Genomic DNA, 23,477 nt, shown 5'->3' on the forward strand with positions numbered 1-23,477 from the left:
TCAGACTTAAGACAGCTTAAGACTGGTTTTATACAGAGCAACTCAAGCGAAAACGCAAATAACAAAGTAGTGATAAAAATGTTAAAATATTTCCAAGCCAGACTTAAGACAGCTAAAGACTGGTTTTATACAAGTGCGATTTAACTCGATCTTGAGACCGAGTTAAGATTGTGCTGAGACATAAATATCGTTCATAAATACCAAACATTGATTTAAGTCGCACTTGAGAACTTTTTTATGCTTAAGTTGACTTATCTTTGTTCATAAATACGGATTAATGTTACGATGTTAGTTTAATTTACTTGGTGATATAAAATACATATTTTTTTATACTTATACACCATTAATTGTACTGAATTTAGGTTTGATGGAAAAAAGAAGTTGGGATTATTTTCACGAATGCGCGAAGTGTTGGTATCTGTTTTCCTTATAATTAAAATAAAAGAAAAAAAATGAAAAGGAAATAAAAACATGTATGCAATATTCTACTCCGCTTTAACAATAAAATCATTGTGGCATACCTAGTACTATACCGATTGTAAGTAAAGTATGGTCACGATAAAAAAATTAAATTGATTTTTTTTATGGCATATTTATTGTAATTCTATATGATTACGAGTCGTAAACGCAGTATAATATTGAATGATTTTTATTAAATAATTTCCGTGAAAATCGAATTTAATGTCGCTTTGATACACATATCTTGATACACGTATCACTTTATGCACATTTGCATAATAGGTAGGTAGGTAGGTACCTAAATATTAAACTACAATTCATAATCAATACAAAAAATAACTTTTTACGGTGGTTCGCATGTAAAGCACAATGTTTAAAAATTCTTTCTTGAAAATTGTATCTCACTTTAGACACAATTTGAAATTTAAAAGGTTACAGTTTGAACAGCTTAATCTATTAGTGTACTTACCTCTACAAAATTTCAGAATAAATACGTACTGGATGCAAAAGAGACGTCGTTTCAATGTCGAATAATTCAATAAGCACCTGTCTAGTAAACAAGCAGGATTGCTGCCTTCCGCCTAACGGGCCCCTGGCCTCTTTTATTTTCCTATTTAATACTTGGGTAAGTACCTGCGCTATTGACACGTGGAAAACAAGATCCGTCTATACAAATGAATAAATATTATTGCCAAACGTAAGTCGCACGTTTATTTTATGGTATAAACCCGTAAACTGTCGGACGTTCTATTTGATAAAAAGCTTTTGATCTTTGTAATTATACACAAGAAAAATTTTATTTAGAAGTAGTTCAGATGTTTTTTGAGTTGTATTTCTAATTGTATAACATGAAGGAGACTAACACTGGTAAGTATTGACATCGAAATAATTTCGAATTTTTACAATTCACTTTTACAACTTTTGAGCTACGCTAGGGTGCGTCCCGTGATTTTAACGCTATGCACGGCGAGCTCGCGAAACGGACGAGTACGGGCGGCCTCGGGTCATCGATTACACATATACTCGATGCCTCGGCCAATCGATTACACATATAATCGATGCCTCGGGCCGAAAACTACGCGCTTGGCGGCGCTTATTCGAGTACGTATAGATAGTTAGACCCCGCGTTTTCGCGTGTCGCGCCCTTACCGACCAGAGGCGGATCGGAACATGCGGCCACGGGCGAGCACGAGCGCGCTCGGGCGGCCCTCTTCCTAAGGCGAGATTGCGCGAAACGCGCGGCCCTGGCCGCGAAACGGGTCACGGGCTATGGGAAGCCGCGTCGACAATGCAATTCATATTATTATAATGTCACAATTCGAATTCTACCTAAGTAATTATGAATCTGCAGAAGTAACAGACAAGTTTTTCTATTTGTTTTCCGTTTTTGCTGAAATCAGGTATGAAACATTAAACCACAAATTATTTTTAGAAGCAATATTGAAATGCAGATAATGTTATCCGAGCGCACTTAAAAGGATACAAGAAATTGAACGCTTTTGCCAGTGGTGAGTGAAGTATCTAAACTCAAATACGTAAACACAATGTGTAACAAATTCAATTTTCTGGAGAAGTCTACTTTCTACTACTACACGATTAGATACCTACGTAATCCTTGTTGATGTTATGTATAATTTCGCAGATGTTTGGCAAATATATTTTTCAACTGAAAGACGCTACACGCAAAAACATGGCGCCTCGCACCGGTTTGATAAATAGATATAAAACGGTTGTGGTTTATTATTACTGCTCAAACCAAACATTACACATCATTCTTTGAAAGCAAAACTAAACATAGAGCGCGTTAACATCAACCATAAGTTGACTTTTACCTCAATGTGGAAAGAAGGGGCTAGCGGCAATACAAAAGTTTAGAAGTAGTTATCAACAGCATTATAGTCAACGTATCGACACACGCTTAAACAATTTTAGTTTCAAAGATCGTATCGTGTATATAAAGTAAACAATACTTACATCTCATCAGAAGGGCTGCTTGTATGTTCGAATGTGTTGTATATTCAGAGAGAAAGCTACCTAACCTGATTCGGTAATAATAATAGTCTCCTGGAATTTAGAGCCCTGATCATCATCTTAAAATCTAAAAATTAAATATGTAGTCTCGTTGGGCACATTCAGACGTGGTACTTGAGTATATACATATGATATGAGAAGATAATTTTAACCTTATTCTCTTACCAGTCCTAGTACAGTCGGGTCTACCATTCCAGAAGGTTGTGTCAGGATAGGTTTTGCCGTCGGGGTTGACACACCAACAGCCGGCGGAGGGTGCGCACTGTACGGGCGCATAGGTGCCGTCAGCGCGGCACCGTGGCACGAACGCCGCTCGACGCCCAGCGTTGCGCGTGTTCAATGCGTAACGCAATGCAATGAGGCACGAAGATTGACTCTCTGTACGCAAATATGTTCCTTGTCTTTTATAATGACCGTGAGTACAGCCCTGTAACTATTTACGATTTTCGTTATACGTATCTACCTAGGTATGTTGTACCCATTTTATAATGGAGCATTTCACATACTTAAAAAGTCACCAATTCTTATGGCAACTATATGTAAAGCCTTTAGTGATTGAGTCTCAGTAACAAACGCCTCACACATTGAATTTACGACACGTCCAGGCGTTGTACATCCAGCAAGGTCATCACACAAAGAAACTTTTCTTCTTACAGGACAAGGGGCAACTGTATACTTATTTGTTATTTGTGTTTCCTTGGCATGATTACCTTGGCAATAATATTGAAGAGTATATGTATTTTGTAAGTTAGATGCTCCGAGCTACATCATGCCCTGACATGATGAACCTTTTATCAGTAGAATCCGAAATGCAATTGTGTAAGATACACCTTGAGAATGCGTAACGCAAAGGTTTAGGCTGCTAGCATCAATTGATTAGATCTTGCGCAGATCGTTGGTGCGCATTTAGTGGGGGTGACCATCTTATTCAATTCATTAAAATTTTAGTTCAAACGTTTTAAGAGTGTTTCTTTCAGTACAATGAATGATCATCCATTAATTCACGGTTTGACGGCCTCAGTCGTCGAGTGGCTTGCACACCGGTTTTCATGGTGTCGCCATCCAGAGGTCATGGGTTCGATCCCCGGCCGGGTCAGTGTAGAAACTAACTTTTCTATATTGTCTCGGGTCTGGGTGTTTGTGGTACCATCGTTGTTTCCGATTTCCATAACACAAGTGCTTTAGTTACTTACTTTGGTATCACAGCAACGTATTTGATGTTGTTGTCTAATTCAGAATTTGGAAAGCTTACCAGCACAAGGACCCCTGTGGGCCAGAGCAACAGCTTTCGCCGAGCACTGGGCCTTCATGAGGTCACAACGTGAAGGGTAGGTGCGACTGTCGGTACCGCATACTGTTTTCTTGGCGCTGCCTGCATTCTGCTCACAGGACGCCACTCGAGCTAAGCACGTTTCGCTACTTTCAACGTTTCCCTGTGCGCAACGAAGGCAAAATTGATTATACGTACCAATCATATACGATCCACAGACGTGGGTACCTTCTAAGGAGAGAACTATATTAATAAAACGACAAGTATATATCGCCAGTTTTTCAAAATGTAGTAAGTTTTTTGTGATGTCAAGTCAAACATAGTGAGTCCTAAAGAAAAAATCTTTTTCTCTTATAAATCCAATCGCGTCTCACTATAGGAATGCAACATACATAACAAATACTTACACAAGTAAGATTCGTGTCCTCAGTTTTGTGAGCGTATTAGGTTGACTGTTATTCCTTGGTAAAGGATTTCGATTGTCCTCACCTCCATAATGATAATTTAAATTCAGTTCGCGACTACTACGGTGAGTAGGTATTCACAAGAGTTTTAAATTATTTTTGTAAAATTTATATGCTTTGTTTATTTAGCAGTTTTTGGAATATCCCCTATGTTTGCCTAGTGTAACGAATTTATATAAAAAGTATAACATATAATGTCTGAGAGGAAATAATGTTTGCAAAAAAAAAATTCCTCTTTTGATAACGCCACGACGACGCCACGCGGTTTCGTTGATGTCTTTGTTTGTCAATTGTCAATTAGAGAAAATCGACACAAAATGTAGTTATATTTTTACCCTTAAAGTATAAGACACTTACCTACATTTGTATAACAACTATATATAATCAATGTGTAATACTCGTAAATTCACTCTTTAGATAGAAGTTAACAACGAATAGGACCACAATAAGCCCACATAACTTGGATTCTAATAACGAACAGAGACGAGGACAATGGTGCGATATCCACAGGTCACATTATGCGTCGCGGTCATTTTACCGGCACTCCTACGTGTTTATTTTTATTAAAAAAAACCTATTTTGCACATAGACTGATACAAAAATATAACTGTTGAAAGTATACAAACTTTGTGTATTAATCCAAGGATCCAAAATTATGGGTTGATTCCATAGCAATGAAAAAAAAAACAGTACAATCGTTCAATTGTGAGCGCGAGGGAAAATCAGCGCATTTCAATACGACGTTCAAAACCATTAAATTAGTTATTGACTGTGACCGTTTAGTGACCATGCATTTTTGAATACTACACCCTATATAAAGCCGATTATGAAGATTTTCAAATTATTTGCTTTCGCTAGTAAGTAGCCTATATACTTAAAAGAACAAAAATTGATGTTTAATATCATTCCCAAAATAACAAGACATTGTTTGAGGGAAGAATAGGTACGTACAGTGGAATCACTGGATAAAAATGCGTAAAAAGAAGTTTTGATATATAAAACTTCAAAGTAGTCATGGCTACAATTAAATGCATTCTTAATTACAACGAAAATTAGAGAAGAAATACTGTAACTACGTTGGTAGCGCGTGTAATAAACCTCTTTTGTGAAGATGAGGTGGTTACAGAGTAATTAATTAGTACAGAAAGGTACTTACCTTTAAGTCTGATACTGCACCAGCGACACGATAGACAACGTTGAGAATAAGTATATGAAACACTACGAAATTGATATACATAATGTTGAACCAAGAGTATTCGTTTTTAATAAGTTAGTTGAGTTTATATTGGCTGTGTTTATTATTTAAAGTCATAAACTTTATAACCGTTCACAAAATAAAACAAAACATGGGTCAATAGTAACAAGAGATACAAAACATTTATTTGCTATCATATTTACATTATGCCCATGGACATCGATGGATTACAATATAGTTCATCGATGTATGAAAAAAACTTGTGATGGCTTTAGGAAGACTTGACACAAATGGATGCGCGGCCGGGACGTACGTCGGGAGCGAGAGTTATGAACAGAATAAAATACAATAAGGATAGATCCCGGTGCGCCGGCCGGCCCGGTCGCCTTGCCACGAGCAAAAAGCGCACACGCACCCCGCCCACCGCTTAGCTTATTCGCCTCGTTCGCCCGCCACTCATCGAATAATGATGCGCCATTAGCGCTAAAACCGGTGTTGATCATTCTCAAACACTGGTGATAATGTAGAAAAACAATCTTATGCTAATTCAATCTAAGCGTCTCGATCATTTCCTCTATGCGCCGTTCAGAAACTAAATCAGTTCATGTACGTATGGAATAAAAAATTACCAACCAATCAGATGTCTAAATCTACCTACCACGCGTTAATAAAGGTGAACAATGCTTCACTTTTGTTTTGTCCATCTTGGGCGTTTTTCCAGTCTCTAAAACCGGTCAGCTTGTCTTTGCAATGTAGGAAGTGCGAATTTCTATAGAAATAAATGCATTGAAGTGTATGGTGACTTACATAAAACGTATCCGTAACGTATACGTAAAGATGGACATAATATATCGTTCTGTGAAGCAAGCAATAACTAAAAGCAAACTACTTTAAGAACAGGTCAAATTGTAATTACGCAATACATTTTAGTCTATTATATACACACAATAAAAGTAACAAATTCACCGACAAACATAATCTCGAAATAAATTTGGACGTAAGTATATACGTAGATATACAAACAGTATCTGCAAGTATTATGACGCCAAGCGAGCGAGCATCTAGAGCTCCTTGTGAAAGAGTTCGTCTGGGGTAGTACTGCCACCTTACCTATTTCTGGCGCCAAGTAGTAATGTTAGCATTACAGTGTTCCGGTTTTGAAGGGTGCTGGTGAAATTACAGGCCTGGGACTTGCCAACTTATGTCTTAGGGTGACAGACGCAGTGGTAGTGTCCCTCAGATCTTTGCAACTTAAAGCTCTGAGTGCACTGTAACTGTTATGGACAGGCCTGTAGCTTAACATCAGGCGCACGACTTGTTCGTCTCATCACTTGATATTATAAAAAATTGTATTTTCGCCTTTGCAGAAAAACATTTATTGTACCTAACTAATTGTCAAGAAATTCTTCTTTAAATTCTACAAGCCCAATTTGCTCTTCAAACTCTGCTAACAGGGCGTTATCACGTCTAAGTAACGATAAGTATTAACTAAGTATCTAATGTAAAATAGCGTTTAATTTAGAAATGGTATACTTACTTACTCATTCCACTCGCTCAGCAACCAGAAGTGGGTCTTGGGCTCTAATACGAATTGGCGCTAGAGCGTCCTGTTTTGTGCAATCTCCTCCTAATTCACTGCGTGCAGGGCGCGGAGGTCTTTCTTTACTTCGTCCGTCTATCGGTATTTGGACCAACCGGACATGAACCACTAGGACGTCTCATGTATACCCTTTTCACCGCCCTATGAGCTGGCATCCTTTCGACATGTAGGTATAAGCCAACGGAGGCTTGCAGACTTGACTTTTCCGATAATATTAATAATATGCATTAAGATTGGTCTTGTGACAGTTTTATAGACACGGATATTAGTTTTCCGGCGCATAATCTTGGACACATGTATACTCTGTGGAGAGTTGCTGCACATCTTAAAGCTACCTGAATGTGAGATTCAATTTCCTCTTCCCTGCAGTTAGTGTTATTTATCACGCAGCCCAGGTATGTGAATTTCTCCACGACTCTACAGGAGACATCGTCTACAATCAAGTTTTTTCTAAGATTTTCTTATATCTCCGCATTGCAGGTACCTATTCTGTTTTATCTTTGCTGATCTTGAGACAACAATCGTCCAGCCTTCGTCCTTCCGAGCCACGCTTACTCCACGACAGTAACGCTGTTGTCGTCCAGTATTTCCACTTTCCTTATCTCGTGTTCGAGTGCTAAGTTAAACAGCAGTTAAGGTAACAATGCACCCACTTGCTTAACACCGATAATTACCTTAAACTTGTCCGTCAGCTCTCCTCCCTCTTTGATCCGTAACTTATTCACACAGCTATTAGAGACGGTTATAGTAACAACGTCAAATCTTAACACGACTGGTTACTTGTTTATTTAGTTTCTTGATATTGATATTTAGTGCCATTTCTTAAAAACTCAAATTACTTATAGAAAAATCATGATTCATGATTTTAATTTTTAGCCAAAAAAATTCGGCAGCCACTTTTGCGGAGAACGAGGCATCACACACAAATAAAATGCTTAATTACTAACGTATTTTTTAATTCCGTCTGTTATATAACTAAGCACGCTACATAATTAGGCAACTCTAGCAAGAATACAACCAGTCTCTCTCAGGTACAAGAAAAGTGTGATCTTGCCGTAAATAAGCTAGTGTTTGAAAATATCGATATTGTTCCTTCGATGATGAACTGGATGTTGGCTTCCTTAGTATATTTCCGTGGAGTGTTTTTTATTGTGACTTATATATCGAAGTAAGAATAGGAATGTATTTTGACGAAAGTGGTAAAACTTTGCGCTTGTGCATTAATAACTACAGTAGATGTTAAAGCGGCTACAGCGCCGTTGTACCCCCAAAATGGGCACCGATTTATACGCTATGAGTCCTACAATGGTCGTAAATATGCGCCTAAGTAATACAAATGTGCTATGCTAGCGGTTAATGCGCGCCTAAGTAGTACAAGGTACTATACCAGCGGTAATATTCGCCTAAGTATCTTAAATAAGTTCTTGTAGCGCGACTACAGAGCTCACATCCTATTTAGACGCGACTGTATTTCTGAATTAGAGCACTAGTACAGCAGTTATACAGATATACAGCAGCGATATTTTGGGGAAATAAACAATACACATTTAATTGTTCACAAAGACCGTCACCTTGCTAACTGGAAAGTGAGGTGACGGAGAATACGATAGCAAATAAAAAATGACAACAGTTTGATAAAATAAGATTCCCTTTTAATACATGCAAAATAAAAGTGCGAGTACCAGTTTATTGTAAATATATGTACACATACATTTTAGCTAAAACTTTACACGTCTTCTATATATGCAGTTTCTTGTATAAAATATACATTTCATTAGAATGTGTGAAGTTTGAATTTAGTTTAAATAAGACATTTTAGGTTTGTTGGAAGTTTCTTTAGGGTCATGGGTGAGAAAGAGTGAAGTGAATTTGGTTTTTATACATATTTAAAATATTAAAAAATATATAAATAACCTAAAAAATTGGTTTTATTAAAAACCGTAATGGCGTCTCGTTTACAACAGCCTTCATAGTTTACTAACACCGTTCTACCGATTTAAGCCGCTAGTATTCACCATTGTAGACCTTTCGGTTTTACAATTGTGGTATTAACGCGCTGTTTTAACGTTTTTAGAAGTACTCCAGCAGTTAGTATCTTCTTTTAAGATCCCAAGGTTTTAAGGCAGAGTATTGATATTTTATTATGGGCCATTCTCAAAAACGGACTTAAAATAATAGAAAAATAACAATGTTTTTTTATGTGTTTCAAAGTAGTCTCAAATGAAAGGTACCATATCCTACAATATGTTTCACTTAAGAACCTAGCTATTAAGTATCACTGTAGTTTTCATGAAAAACAGGAAAAAAGAAAACACGCCACCACGGAAGTGATTCAAGTCTATGGTAATGACATATTAGATTAATTTTAATGAAGTATGTATGGTTTACTGTAAAATAAAACGTATTTTTTACTTAATTATCTTTACTTACGTAATCTCTTAGATATTGATAAAATTTTGGGCTTTTTAAAGTATTAGGTATATTCAATTTTTTTTTGGAACTCTAACAGTCTTCTATTCAGTTTTTAATATCAGGTCACATGGGTACCAGTATGTCTAATAATAGTTTTTTATAATCAATATTATTTACTTAACACTTCGCACTTTTAGAATGAAAGTGGTCAATACAAAATTTTTACTTTTTATGAAAATGCAAAATAAGTTAAGATTTTGGGACATTTTCATATTATCTAATTTTCACTCTTGGAGTACAAAAGGCAATGGCCTTGTTAGTCTATCATTATCCATTGTAAAATAATGATGAAATATTCAGCTTTATATCATGAAAAATAGTTTAACAATTTAAATAAAATGTAATTTACAAAACACTAATTAAGTACTATAAGGTCACTTTTTACTGAAGTTTTTTGTTGTCATTTGACCTAATAAAAAAGTGAGCCTCTTCATTTTCACCAGATAAGCAAGATGTTATTACTTTATCAAAATTAAGCCGTTGTAATTATAAACGAAAGTCCTCTAAGTAATAAAGTTAGTCCCAGTGCCCCTGACAGGACGGGACGGCAAGGGATTTTTAGGTGACGTATAGTAATGTACCTTAAGAGTATGACTTCATAGTTGCAATTTTAGTGATAATGCGATATGATTATACACGCCGAGCCTTCAACCTCCGGAATGCCTAGGCAACCTCCGGAATGCCTCAGCAGCCTTATGGATGCCTCGGCAACCTTAGAGAGGCCTTGCCAGTTTTAGATATGCCTCGGCAGCCTTATGGATCCTCGGCAGCCTTGTGGATTGGCAGTATTATGAATGCATCGGCAGCCTTAAGGATGCGTCGATAGGTTTCAGGACGCATGCTCCGCGTCGCCTTTGGTCACCATTAGCTTGACGCCATGCAACTATAGCATTCAATACATGTCACGCGACGATGTAGCGACGGTATGCTTCAACACACCTAAAGGTGCCCCGGCATGTCTAAGTACACCGTGGCATATTTAAGGATGCCGCGACATAATTGCCGTGAGTGTGTGCTTGCATATAGGGTTGCTGAAGGATCGACTGCCGTCCCGTCCTGTCAGGGGACGCCTCTGGTCTAAGTGGTGTTAGTAAAAAAGTTTAAGGATGATTTTTTTGGAACGGAAACGTCTCAATTCTATTCGACTAATTTCACCACTATTTCAATAAGGGTGGTGGCGAATACTTTTAGCAGTCTTCAATCCAATCCTCTTTGGGTATGTTGTAATACCTTCTGTCACTTTGTGAATCAAGTCTCTTAAGCAAGTAATTTACCAATAGTGATGGAGATGAGTATCTGGATGATGAAAGAGATCTTGAAATAGAACAAGATCGTATGCTTGGGACAGAAACAGATGTTTGAAATAGAAGAAAGATGCGCAATCCGTTAATCGGTTGATTTTCGATGTCGCTTGAAGGCGGTGAATCATCACGCAGGCAGATTAAAAGCCTTTCCCTGCATGTTTTATTATCTCTGCGAATTTTAAGCCTCTTACGCCATTCCTTTCTCTGTTTTCTTTCTGACATTTGATCAAAGATAATACTTATTCTTTTCTCATTTTTGCTTTCTGTAACGTACAGTCAAGAGCACGTTAAGCTTGACACTTTGTACTTTGGACCGTTCTTATCTTAAGCGGCATAGAGTTGGATTTAAATCTTAAGTGTCAAGGTTGACGTGCTCTTGACCCCACTTTTATATTTTTTTCCCGACTGTTCCTCTCGCATTTCTTTTTCTTACATCTATCTCTTTCTAACATTTTTTCGTGGGTGCCATAATTATCTACTAAAGTATATGTAAATTAAATTAATTACGTTGATATTATATTAATTGCCTCTGTGGCCGAACGGTTACCATGCTGGACTGCCATGCAGAGGTCCTAGATTCGATTCTCGAGCCGGGAGAAGTATTTGTATGGCCTACATTTATTTATCTCGTGAGTAAGGGTGTAATTTGTGGTTGTCTATGTGCGTATCCATGGCACCCGCCACTCAGGGTTTCCCTAATGCGGGGCTATGTTGAGTGTGTGCGTTATTATTATTTAAGTTAATAAAGAGCGTCCATTATTATATTGTTACATCCATGGAAATTGTGTCACCTCCATGGATAGCCGTAATCCACGTGGGTGACGTACATGGAGGAGAGATTTTAAACTTAAATACCGCTTTTTCGTGACCTCAATTTCGATTTATAAAATACGATGAAATGCCTAGATGACAGCTATAATAGCTCATAATTTTACGATATCTGATAGATCTTAATTGAATAAAATAATATGATACGTAATCCCCAAAAGTAACCAAAATAGCTGGCTAATTTTTGATAAATCGTACTTTAAAGGTCAGTGCGCCAAAACTATTATCCCAGAAGTCGCAAACAGTCAAAAACTTTCAAGATGGCATTTTGTTTGTTGTCTGTAATTATTCATAAACTCTGTTGACTGATTCAATAAATTATGGCTGCTTTCAATAAGTTTATGCATGGAGGTGAACATTTTTTCATGCACAAACGTTATGAAATATTTTGAATCGATTAAATAATTAATTATGCTTTATTTATGTTGTAATTATTTAGTTTTTTTAGAAAATTTATTCTCCTTATTATAGTAAAATAATATAGATTAGTTTATTTATTACAGATAAATATATTTAATTTTAATTTGTATAATTGTAAATGGACTTTGCACACGACATGGAAGTGACATTTTCGTCACTTTCTTAATGATGATATAAATAAATATTTACATTGTGTAAATATAAATAAAAACCATATTAATAGTATAGTAATAGGTAGTTTATACTACCTTGATTAATTTTAAATAGGAATTGACTAAGTAATACAAGTATATCGTTTTTTAATACATATGCACAAAATAAAGTTGCAGAAATGAGAATGGTCCTTATATTGCGAAACCACTTCGCAAATTACGGAACGGATTTTTTAGGCTTTTGGCTGTGTAAGTTTGTCTCACCTTATCAAGCTTGGTACCGAAAAGTTGCTGTAGAATTCTCAAATATATTTCTCTGCTGTAGATTCAGCGTTTCAAGGGCTGTAGTAAAATATATTTAACAGCTCAAAGCTTTATAAACATACTACATACCACCTAAATCATTTTAAACGAAACTAATAACTCCATTCAAACACTTCTAACTTCAAAAGCCTTCTACGAGGCCTCAAGGTGTTATAAAGGCATTTATAACTGTGCTTTACATCAAATGCCCATTCAATAGATCTATGACTAGTCTTTCTATCTCTCTTAAGGTTAATTTTACCGTTGCACGGTTATTGTACGACTTGCCTGTTTAATTACTTTTGAATACGCTAATCCCTTAAAGAGCTAATATACAACGTTTAGGTTACACGTAAATCATTTAAGCGGCTTATGTGCTAGTTGGGATACTCCGTAAAATTTATCTTGATTAGAATGACAAGTTATAAGTAAGATAAGACGATGTAAATTGGGAGCAGCGTCCTTCAAATCATATTTTTTAAACATCACAAAACCATAATTATTTTACATACTTACGTTACCAATTAACATACGGTAATTGAAATTCACAAACCATTGATCATCTCTGTTGGAGTTAATGCGTTAAAAACCTTTGTTTATTTTAGCAACTTTACATGATAAAATTACGTCTGAAGGGATAAAAAGTGTTGGGACACTTCGAAAATATGGAATCAATCAACTCATCCAGTCGCGATATGGTTTGGCGGTAATTTTTAAAATCTGGAAGGTGTGTAGGTGTGTGAAGGAATTGATCAATGAGAAAGTTTAATAACTTTTTGCCGATTTAAACAAAAATTACTCTGGAAAAGTGCTTCTCTATCAAATACTGGACTATGCAAACATTCCCTATCCAGATTTGTCAGTCACCCTACTCAATAAATTGGTACGGCTTGGAAGTATGTATGTAAGGGTCATTTTCGGACTTCGTAAATTTGGCCGTCTGCCAATTTCGCGCACTACTTAAATGACTACCCATCCACGGACGTAGAGATCTTAACATCATTTCCCATTTTTACTCTATTTTATTTTTCCTTTTTCACCTTTCCTTAAAGATCACTTTACTTTCCTCTCTTCTATGCTCTACCGTCCCTTTCGCTCCTCTGACACACGAGGAGGAGGAGGTACGAGAGGACATGTTTAGTATGTAAACATGTCCTCTCGTACCTCCATCTTTTGTTCTTTGGTTGGTCAATTATTAAGATCACTGGTTGCAACCCTTTTGCATATCCTAAATTTGTGTCCTTAGGTTTCCTGGAAGGAATTGCTACAAAGCAATAAGGCCGCCTATTGCACTTTAACTTATTGCCATAATAGTTATTTGTTATGAAAGGCTACAAAGTTGTTGTTTGACGCGAGCGCTTGTATTGAAACCTGAGCAAGCGAAGGAAGTTAAGATTGAATCAGGAGAGTAGCGAGGGCTTGAAGGCACGAGACGCAAAACAACGTTGCTGCCGACCGAAACACATAACATTTCACCTCAGTATAACGAGGAAACTGGCAGATGAAAGAAAATCAGTTGAACTGTAAAACATCAGTTTTTTTAATCAAAAGAAAAAGTTTACCTTCGGATGAATTTGCACCTCATATTTTTTTATTCTTGCTTGTGCTCGTGTTTTTGTGTGGTTAAGTGATTATTAAAATTATTTTAGTTCTTCGACAAATTAAAATAATTAAATTAAAATAAACACAATTAGTTATCATTGTCAATTTAATGTCAACAATAATAAGAATAAAATATACCTAGGGATTTATGCTACTTATATAAGTAATGTACGACAAATTGCGTAGTTGAACGTGTCATTATCTTTTTTTTTTCATTGAAAAAAACGTTAGGTTCACCACAGTCCATCGTCAAGTTCGAATTTTAAAAACCTTTTCCACGGTAGCGTCCAAAAATGCTTTTGCACGTGGTTTCTAATGAGAAAAAAGCCTTTCCAAGCTAGTGAGGTGAAAATAATATTTTATTCATTCATTCATTCATTTAAATTACTGAATTCGTATAATTTATAAAAAAAGTTCTGTGATTACAGTCTCGCAATACGAACAAATTAATTCATAACTTTGACCTGCATTACCGTGATGTGCCTCCAAATATTTTGTAGATTTTCACTCACACCTGAATATTTAAGAAATATTTGGAGGAATTAATCCTTGTAATGATGCTTTGTATCGGAATTATAAACAGGTTTTTTTTGGATTTTTCTCAGTGTAATTACTTACTTTCCAACGTAAAATAATGTTTCCATGAAGCAAAATATCCTATTTACTATATTGTAAGTACTTTCCTAATAGTTAAAATACTTATTGTCCAGACGTGGTGACATGACATATTAAGCACAAGAACATAGTCCGTGACGTAGGGATCTTCGTCGAGGACAATCAGTATGATAACATGGTACAGATCAGTATCAGTTGGCAATGTTGTCCATGACACGAGAGAACATGACAGGATTAGATTGGACGTGGAGAAAGGTAAGATGCGGGCGAAAGCACGTCCATGACGTGGAGACTTTGTGTGCTTAGCATGGTAGCAGTGTCGACGACGCTGGCTCTTGGTCTACCTATTTGTGATATTGTTTCACACATAGGTATATAGCTATAATGACTTCCTGCCCATGGTTAACATTTGCTAATTTCGAGTGTGAGATCTAACTTTATTGGTAGCAAGATGGGAACGCTGGAAAGGAGCACTTGAGTCTTAGCTGCAATCATCGAAAACAACAAAAAGAAGAAAGCCGGCCTTCTTCATTTCGGCGATCAGGAGCTTCAGGAAATAAAGAAGTGTAAAAGTGTAAAGTGTTCAGATGAGTTGAGAAGGAAGATTTTACAAAAGGAAGATATGACATTAGATATAATTATTATTTTATATAGATAAAATGACATTAGATAAAATTGTAGTAGAATCTATAGTCTTACAAGCTGTAAATCGTCAATTGGAAAAATGCGAGTAGTCACAAAATTAACAAAATCAATATATTTACAGTACAATATCAAGGCACTGTGAAATTCATAAATAGAGACTTTGTATTAATAATTCACAGAAGACAGACGTTAATCCATCTACTCACAAAATCTCAAACATTCAATATATTAGGCTAAGTTTGATATATCGCGTTCTAAACGCACAATTATTCAAACACGATCACTTGCATTAATGCCCGCAAAGAATAATAAATAAATAAATACCGCACACACTCAACATAGCCCCGTACTAGGGAAACCTTGTGTCGCGGGTGCCATGGACACACACATAGACAACCACAAATTACACCCAAAGTCACGAGAGAAATAAATGTTGGCCATACAAATATTTGTCCCGGCCCGGGGATCGAACCTGGGACCTCTGCGTGGCAGTCCGGCATGGTAACCGTTCGACCAAGGAGGCAGTGAATATAAAAAGTAATATATTATATCTTTCCGAAATGATTTTTCAGATCAATTCTACTATATTTTAGCTTTTCAGATGCACATGTTTGTACAATGCCTCTTTTTAATCAAGGTCTCTGTATTAAACTATAATAAGTTTTTGCAGAATAGATTTCACAACCAGCTGCCCGCAGATCTCTTTTTCTATCCTACAGTTAACAAATATATGTAAATAATTTATAGTTCCAATCTTTGTAGTTATTAAAAATAGGTACTCACTAATATTTATACAACAATACAACAGCAAGTAATAGATTTTTTATCACATTTCAGAAAAAATCATATTTCATTCACATTATATTAGAAATTTACTAAAAAATATTTTTTAAATTTATATTTGAAAGTCGCGTTCAAACCTGTATGTCTGATACTATATTTCACGGAAGAAAGGTGCGTGAACTTCATTTTTCTCCTGTTGGTGTGATATGGTATGACAGGCTGGTGTCCGCAACTTGACGTCTAAGCGCCTATTTTGCGTTTGTACATAAATTTCCGATATCTGCAGTCTGCCTTCTCAAAGATTAATTACCTTATACGTCAAAAATGTTTTTTTATTAGTAAACATGGAAATAAAATAAAAAAATGTAATGAATCTAAAAGTTAATAAAAAGTTAAATTTTAACTCGAGTTTTAAAGTTTGTATTATGGTTTTTTCGCTTTTTCCTCCGCGAAGTATAAAATCCTTGAGAAGGTACGCCAGAAAACGCGGTGGGAGCAGACCCTTGACATAGACGGATCTATGAGACGTTATCTTGTGAGGTACCGGGGCGAGGCGATCGTCATATTTGTTATTATGCAGAGAGCATGTCGCATTATATTAGCCTCTGCGTTTGAACCATTAGAAAGAAAGAAATAGTTTAAACAAATAGTAAATGTTTTTTTATTAACGCACATAGCAATGACATAATCTCGGTTATACAATAATACAGATACAATAATATTTTTACACAATTAAAATAAATTCTAAACAGGTATGTTTCAAGTTATTTAAAGTGGAAAGTTGTACATGTAGTAAAGTTTTGATTATATTATACATACATACATTACTTTTCCTTTGGTGGACTTGTGAAACAATTTTAATGTTGTATTTTATGTTGTATTTTATGTTGTATTTTATGTTGTATTTTATGTTGTATATTATAATATATTATTACTGCAAAAGTTCACTATAGTTCACCATACCGATTTTTTATAAAAACTAATATGACTAAATGGCATATACCAACTCTTTGGCTGGTAGTATCATTAATAGCAATAATTTTAAGAATTTTTATAAAATGTGAGAAAGCTAATGAGATAAAAGTAAACGGATATGATGCACAGGACTACAAGGATTCCAAAGATGCAATTGATTATAATGACGACTTTATAGAAAAATACTCAACAGAAAACTATGAAGATTTCAATCGCTGGGGAGATAAAAGAGATAGAAAACACCTTTCAACTGTTCGTAATAAAAATATTGGAACTGGCGAAAGAAAAACACGGAAGAATCAACGTACTATTCGATTCAGAGCTGGGAAAATTAATGGCAACAAAATTGAAAAAACTAGGAAGCCATTGAAAACTATTAAATATACAGAGAAAAGTTTTGTCACACAAAATAAGAACCGTTTTACTAGAAAATATTGTGTTGACGTAAATAACACTCTTCGAGGTAAAATTGCTTTTCTTTTTTTATTCATCAGACCTATAAACATATCCGTAGAGCTATAAACAACTTTCTGAGTACATGAGTCTTAAACATCTGAATTGCACGTGAACTGCAGTATTGCCTGGAAATTATTCTGTTACACAACGATGTTTCTTTCGGTGAATGGCAGATTCTGGAAGATGCAGATTCTGGAAGATGCAGATTCTGGAAGATGCAGATTCTGGAAGACGCAGATTCAGGGAATGAAACTTCTGGACAAACTACACGTTTAGGAGGACGCCGTTGATTGCGCATTTTTATTGTGACTATCTTTTTAATGTAAGATTACAGAACTGATTACTACAGCGAGAATGCATATTTCATAAAAAACAAAATAGTGCACTCATCACACTTTCACAGATGTAAACTAATTCTCTTTTTACAAGTAATCTATATACCTAACCGTTAGTGACTGTCCTGGTTGATTTGTTTTCCAGCTCGGCACAAGTCTTGTTTCCTGCGACCAGATACTGGACCTTGCCGCGCCGATATTATACAATGGTACTACGATGCTCGTTTAAATAAATGTTTTCGCTTCTTCTGGGGCGGTTGTCAAGGCAATGGTAACAAATTCGAAAATAACAAAAATTGCATGGGGTACTGTTTCTTGAATTCTTCTTTAAGCAAGGGTGAGCAAAGGTTGTAAGGAGTCTGCGAAAAATTATTACGAATAATGTCAAATTAAAATAATATAGAATCATATTTCAGACAAAATGCCCTACTTCTGCAATCTGCCATTTGATTTTGGGACATGCTTTGGGCATTACTATCGATGGTACTGGGATAGATACACAAGGTGAGTTTTCCTCATATTTTTGTTATATTCAAACAGGCATACAGTCTTTCGGCACACGTGGAATGGAAAATAAATACCTTTGTTTATAAACACTCGTTAAGGTGGTTTTCCACCGGCGAGGCGAGGCGCGACGAGGCGAGATGAGGATTGAAATTTGTATGACAAAATTTCAATTCTCTCCTAGCCCATTGGATTGACTGGATTGATTATTAAAGAATTTTTAAGCACAGAAAGTGCTTTCCACCGGCGAGGCGAGACTAGGATTGAAATTTGTATGGCAATATTTCAATTCTCTAATAGCGCATCTTAAGTGCAATCTTAAATGGTCCGGATTGACGAGGATGGACGAGGCGAGAATTGAAATATTTGTTGAAATATTGTACTCTGCAATGGAAATACGCGATGGCTATCTATACCAATCGCGAGATTGTGGGGTACGTATAGTCAACAGCACATCAAGCTTGACATTTTGTACTTTGGACCGTTCTTATCGTAAGCGGCATAGAGTTGGATTTAAGTCTTAAGTGTAAAGCTTGACGTGCTCTTGACCCGGTACAATTTGATATTTAAAAAAAAGATGGTTTCATCTGCTTCTTCTTTCGTTAACATATTTAATAATAATAATTTACGGGACATGTTGAACTGAACATCACTGAATCTTAACTATCCACACTTACACCGCGAGCTCGCGCGAGATATCGACGTGATTCTTAGCTATTAATGGCAGTTTTTGGTGAAAATAGGCCGTCACGCCTCGTCTCCTCACGCCTCGGTGGTGGAAAACTACCATTAGACATAAGATTTTGAGCCTGTGATTGCGATAGCAATTATATATCTTTATACTTCAATGCGTAATCGCTGCTGTTTAGCGGTAGAAACAGGTTGGTGGTACCTTCGTAACAGGCACAGAACGCCACTGCCAGTGAAACCTCCTTTACATTTTGTTAAATTCTAAGACATTAGTCTTTTAGGATACATTTTATGAGTGGTTCGTTACTGATTACAATTATCCTGAAACGAAAATAGACAATCCAATTCTGTCTTTTCGTGTTTTACAACTTGGTTATTTTCAGGGTTTGTAAACGACGTCTGTACTCGGGTTGCGGTGGCAACCAGAATAACTTCCAAAGCTACGATGAGTGTTTCGGCACGTGTGTTAATAAACCCAACATCACTATATATATAGGGGACAAAGGGACAACTTGCTTTCCTATAGACTAAGTATTTATAGTTACCTTGTTCAAAGTCGTTGTCGTTATAGTTACCTTGTCGTCGTAGGAAACGCAGCTGAAGCTCTACATTGTAGAAAATAATATTTCCTTCCAAAGACGCTACGCAATGAAGTACTAAGAAGTATTTTTGATTAGGTAAAATAATAGTATTTTATGCAATCGTTGCTTAATAGTGAGTTAGCTGTGTGGTGCTGGCCTAGAATAGCACCAACCCCCTCTCATCCTGTGGGTGTCGTAAAAGGTGACACGAAAATTGCCAGAAGAAGACGGGCAGCAGCGTCTTTTACCCATCTTAGCCAGAACTGCGATCGCCAACCCGCCTGGCAAGCATGGCGATTATGGTAAAACCCCCTCCTATGGTACACACGCCAAAGAATTAGCCCCTAGTCCCTGGCAGTCGTGCTCTTCCTACTCACGGTAGCGGCTTTGGAAACAGGGCATGGCATGCGAAGAATCTCCGGGGAGACTCGGGGATTCTTCGACATCAACGACGACGACTTGACCTGGCAGCCAACAACACGCGCACATTGAGGACCGCAAAGCTCACAGAATTGGAAGAAGCTATTAGTAAGCTACGCTGGGGTATCATTGGGCTATCTGAAGTTCGAAGAGAGGGGAGGACTCGATAATTCTTAACTCCGGTTGGGCGACCACCAGTCCCTTGGCGATGTCGGGTTTATCGTCCACAAGTCCCTTGTTAACAACGTGATTTTCATCGGAAGTGTGTTAACCAGGATGGCATACCTGATACTCAGAATATCAAAATGATATTCGTTGAATATCATTTAGGTTTATGCTCCGACCTCGACACACCGAGATGACGAAATGGAGGAGATCTTAAAAGCCATGCATAGCTACAAAACCCACTACACGGTTGGGGCTTCAATGCGAAGTTGAGAAAGCGTTGCGGTGATGAGCTGAGAGTGGATCAATTTGGAGTTGGGCAACGGAACCCCAGAGGCTGGATGATGATCGTTTTTATGGAAGAGGAGAACCTCTATATGATGAACACCTTTTTCAGGAAATCTCCAACTTGAAAATAGACCTGGATGAGTCCGGACGGTAAAGTAAAAAATGAGATTGACTGTCGACAAAAAAGCATATATTTAATGATGTCTCTGTGATCAACACTGTTAAAACAGGATGTGATCACCGGTTGGTACGAGACACATTGAATATCAATATCAAGCTTGAAAGATGTCGACTGATAAAGTCTACGCTCCGACCAATAGCTGCACAACTCCAAAACACCGAGAGCTTTCAACTCGAACTTCAAAACCGCTTCGAAGCCCTCGAAAGCAGTATAGATGTGAACGATCTGAACAACATGGTGGTGGATACTGTCCGTACGGTTGGGTTCAAGTTTTTCAAAACCCACCGTTTCAGAATGAAGAAACTCTTCGCCTAAACACTCCAACTCATGGAACAGAGATGTGAAATGAGGCTACAGAACTCAGAGGATGTAAATCACTACAGGTGGCTAAAGAGGCAGATATATAAGTTTTTGATTAGCGACATTCGCCAATTTAATACAGAGTCTATTAAAGAGGCCATTGAGCGAAACAAAAGATCCAAGGTGTTCGCGAGAGATCTGTGTATTGGGCAAAGCCAACTGGCGAAGCTGAAAACTGATGACGGTAGCATCATTTCATCTAAGCCTGAAATCCTGAGGGAGATAGAGAGTGCTATCGACAGCTATACTCCAGGAAAACACCTGTTCAAAGCGAGGCCGAAGACCCCAGAACCAAGCTTACTGGACATTATACCGAAGATTTCCCCGACAACAGAGAACAACAAAGCTGCGGGCGATGATGGAATCACTACAGAACTGAGGAGAGTGAGGGCGGCAAGCCGATACTTAAAGTCCTCCCTCCAGAAGCTTTTCAATTCTGTCATCGTCGAAGGTCAAATGCCGAAGGTATGGGGCAGAAGCAAGGTCGTCCTGTTCTTCAAAAAAGGTGATAAAACACTCTTGCATCTTGAAGAACTATCGACCAATCTCGCTTCTGAGCCATATCTATGAGTTGTTTTCGAGAGTTATCACGAATCGTCTCGCTACCAGGTTTGATGACTTCCAACCTCCCAAACAAACCGGTTTCCGAAAGGGTTTTAGTACCATAGACCACATCCATACTCTGCCGCAGGTTATACAGAAGACCGAGGAGTATAACTGGCCACTTTGCTTAGCTTTTTTGGACTATGAGAAGGCCTTTGATTCGATTGAGACCTGGGCGGTGCTGCAGTCTCTCCAAAGGTGCTTTTTTTTTTTTTTTATACTTGACAGGCAAATGACTCCACTCCACCTGATGTTAAGTGGAAAGTGGTATCCAAACGCGAAAGAACCTAGTGCAGCGATGAAAGCTCACTGCACTAGCCACCTCCACCCTGCCTGCCTACAATATGCCTCTTCACGCCTCGTTTGAAGGACCCCATATCATAAGAGGGAGGGAAGACATGTGCCGGAAGGGAGTTCCATTTGTCAACCGTGCGGCAGAGAAAGGAGCCACCAAACCTTTTAGTACGCGATGGAATGCGGCAGGTAGTGAAACGGTGACTACGAAGGCCAGCACGCGTGCTTCTGAGCAGGAGCGGGGAAGGGGGGATGAGGTTGAACAGCTCTTCAGAGCACTCACCATGGTACATGCGGTAAAAAGCGCTAAGCGATGCAACATCTCTACGCAGTTGCAGAGGTTCAAGGCGTGATGAGACCTCTTCGTCGCCTATAATTCGAGTAGCACGACGCTGTAATTTATCCAAGGCATCGAGTAGGTACTTGGCGGAGCCGTCCCACAAGTGCGAACAATACTCAACGCAAGACCGGACCTGTGTTTTGTACAGCAGGCATAACTGGTCCGGCGTGAAAAAACGTCGCACCTTGTTCAGGACTCCGAGGTTCCGTGAGGCTGTTTTGATCACAGATTCGATGTAGCTCCTTGGATTCAAATCACAGCAGATTTCCATACCGAGCAAGGTAAAACTGCTCTGAGGTGAGAGTGCTGTGCTCATCAGAGAAGGCATGGGAAGGAACGGCGACAATTTTGTTGTTAACGCGCAAACCTGTGTTTTCTTGGCGTTGAACTCAACAAGATTTCTAGATCCCCATGCAGAGATGAGGTCCAATATCCTATTGAGCTCACCGACAAGATTAGATCGCTCTCTGTCAGTATCGGCGCGCCCAGCTGCGGGGAATCCGTGATATCCCCCATGAACAGTGCTATCATCTGCATAACAATGAATATTCCCAAGTGGAAGCATATCATTGATATGCAGTAGGAAAAGCGTGGGAGATAGGACGGATCCCTGCGGTACGCCGGCGTTCACATTCACGAACCTCGAAATGCTGCCGTCAGAAACGACGCGAATTCTCCGCTCACGAAGGAAATCGGTAATCCAGCTGCATAACTGGGCTGGCAAACCGTACGCCGGGAGCTTGGAGAGAAGAGCTTTGTGCCAGACCCGATCGAACGCTTTGGCTATATCGAGGCTAACAGCCAACGACTCGCCACGTTTGTCTATAGCCTCACCCCAAATATGCGATAAGTACGCTAGAAGGTCACCCGTTGATTGTTTCGGACGAAACCCATACATTAATTATGGAGTGATCTTCTAGGTATTGGGTCAGTTGTTTGTTAAGGACCTAGTAGACTATAGGTATATCGAGGTGTTCAAGTACTTATACAAAAACGCCACTGTGTCAGACCGATTACAGGATCAGAGCTCTAATCCTATCCAACTGCAACGACGCGTCAGACAGGAAGATGTGATATCTCCGAAACTGTTCACTGCTGCGTTGGAGGATATTTTCATGCTTCTGGACTGGAAAGGACTTGGC

The 23,477-nt window shown here is 37.9% G+C and overlaps 2 protein-coding genes, 1 long non-coding RNA gene and 1 pseudogene across 6 annotated transcripts in view; 3 read left to right on the top strand and 1 right to left on the bottom strand.

Annotated features, from left to right (window-relative positions):
* Positions 1-5,786, bottom strand: part of LOC113240238 (SPARC-related modular calcium-binding protein 2) — a 26,267-nt gene extending 20,481 nt beyond the window's left edge. Inside the window, exons 1-3 of the mRNA XM_026477522.1 lie at positions 5,381-5,786; positions 3,743-3,923; positions 2,656-2,868 (exon numbers count right to left, since the gene is read on the bottom strand). Of these exons, the coding sequence (XP_026333307.1) occupies positions 2,656-2,868; positions 3,743-3,923; positions 5,381-5,461 (475 nt within the window). The 5' untranslated portion in view covers positions 5,462-5,786. The remainder of the gene's footprint in view (positions 1-2,655; positions 2,869-3,742; positions 3,924-5,380) is intronic.
* On the top strand, positions 1,033-4,948 carry LOC113225877. Of its 4 annotated transcripts, XR_003310054.1 has the most exons (5): positions 1,047-1,084; positions 1,892-1,967; positions 2,688-2,905; positions 3,727-3,818; positions 4,642-4,948. It is a non-coding gene; the product is annotated as an uncharacterized LOC113225877 (long non-coding RNA). The 4 variants fall into 4 exon arrangements; XR_003310055.1 differs by lacking the exon at positions 1,892-1,967 and having other exon boundaries at positions 1,033-1,084; positions 2,659-2,905; XR_003310057.1 differs by lacking the exon at positions 1,892-1,967 and having other exon boundaries at positions 1,037-1,084.
* Positions 5,787-14,940: 9,154 nt separating the features above from the next.
* On the top strand, positions 14,941-21,562 carry LOC113226104 (tissue factor pathway inhibitor-like). Its single transcript, XM_026458627.1, has 5 exons — positions 14,941-14,970; positions 17,248-17,581; positions 18,055-18,246; positions 18,326-18,413; positions 19,487-21,562. Exons 1-5 carry the CDS (start codon positions 14,941-14,943, stop codon positions 19,632-19,634), a joined length of 792 nt encoding a protein of 263 aa, XP_026314412.1. The 3' UTR covers positions 19,635-21,562.
* LOC113225592 lies at positions 20,471-21,562 on the top strand (annotated as a pseudogene).
* Positions 21,563-23,477: the final 1,915 nt, after the last annotated feature.

The sequence above is a fragment of the Hyposmocoma kahamanoa genome, unplaced genomic scaffold (assembly GCF_003589595.1).
Source record: "Hyposmocoma kahamanoa isolate Upper Pololo Valley unplaced genomic scaffold, ASM358959v1 100021, whole genome shotgun sequence".
Lineage (NCBI taxonomy): Eukaryota > Metazoa > Arthropoda > Insecta > Lepidoptera > Cosmopterigidae > Hyposmocoma > Hyposmocoma kahamanoa.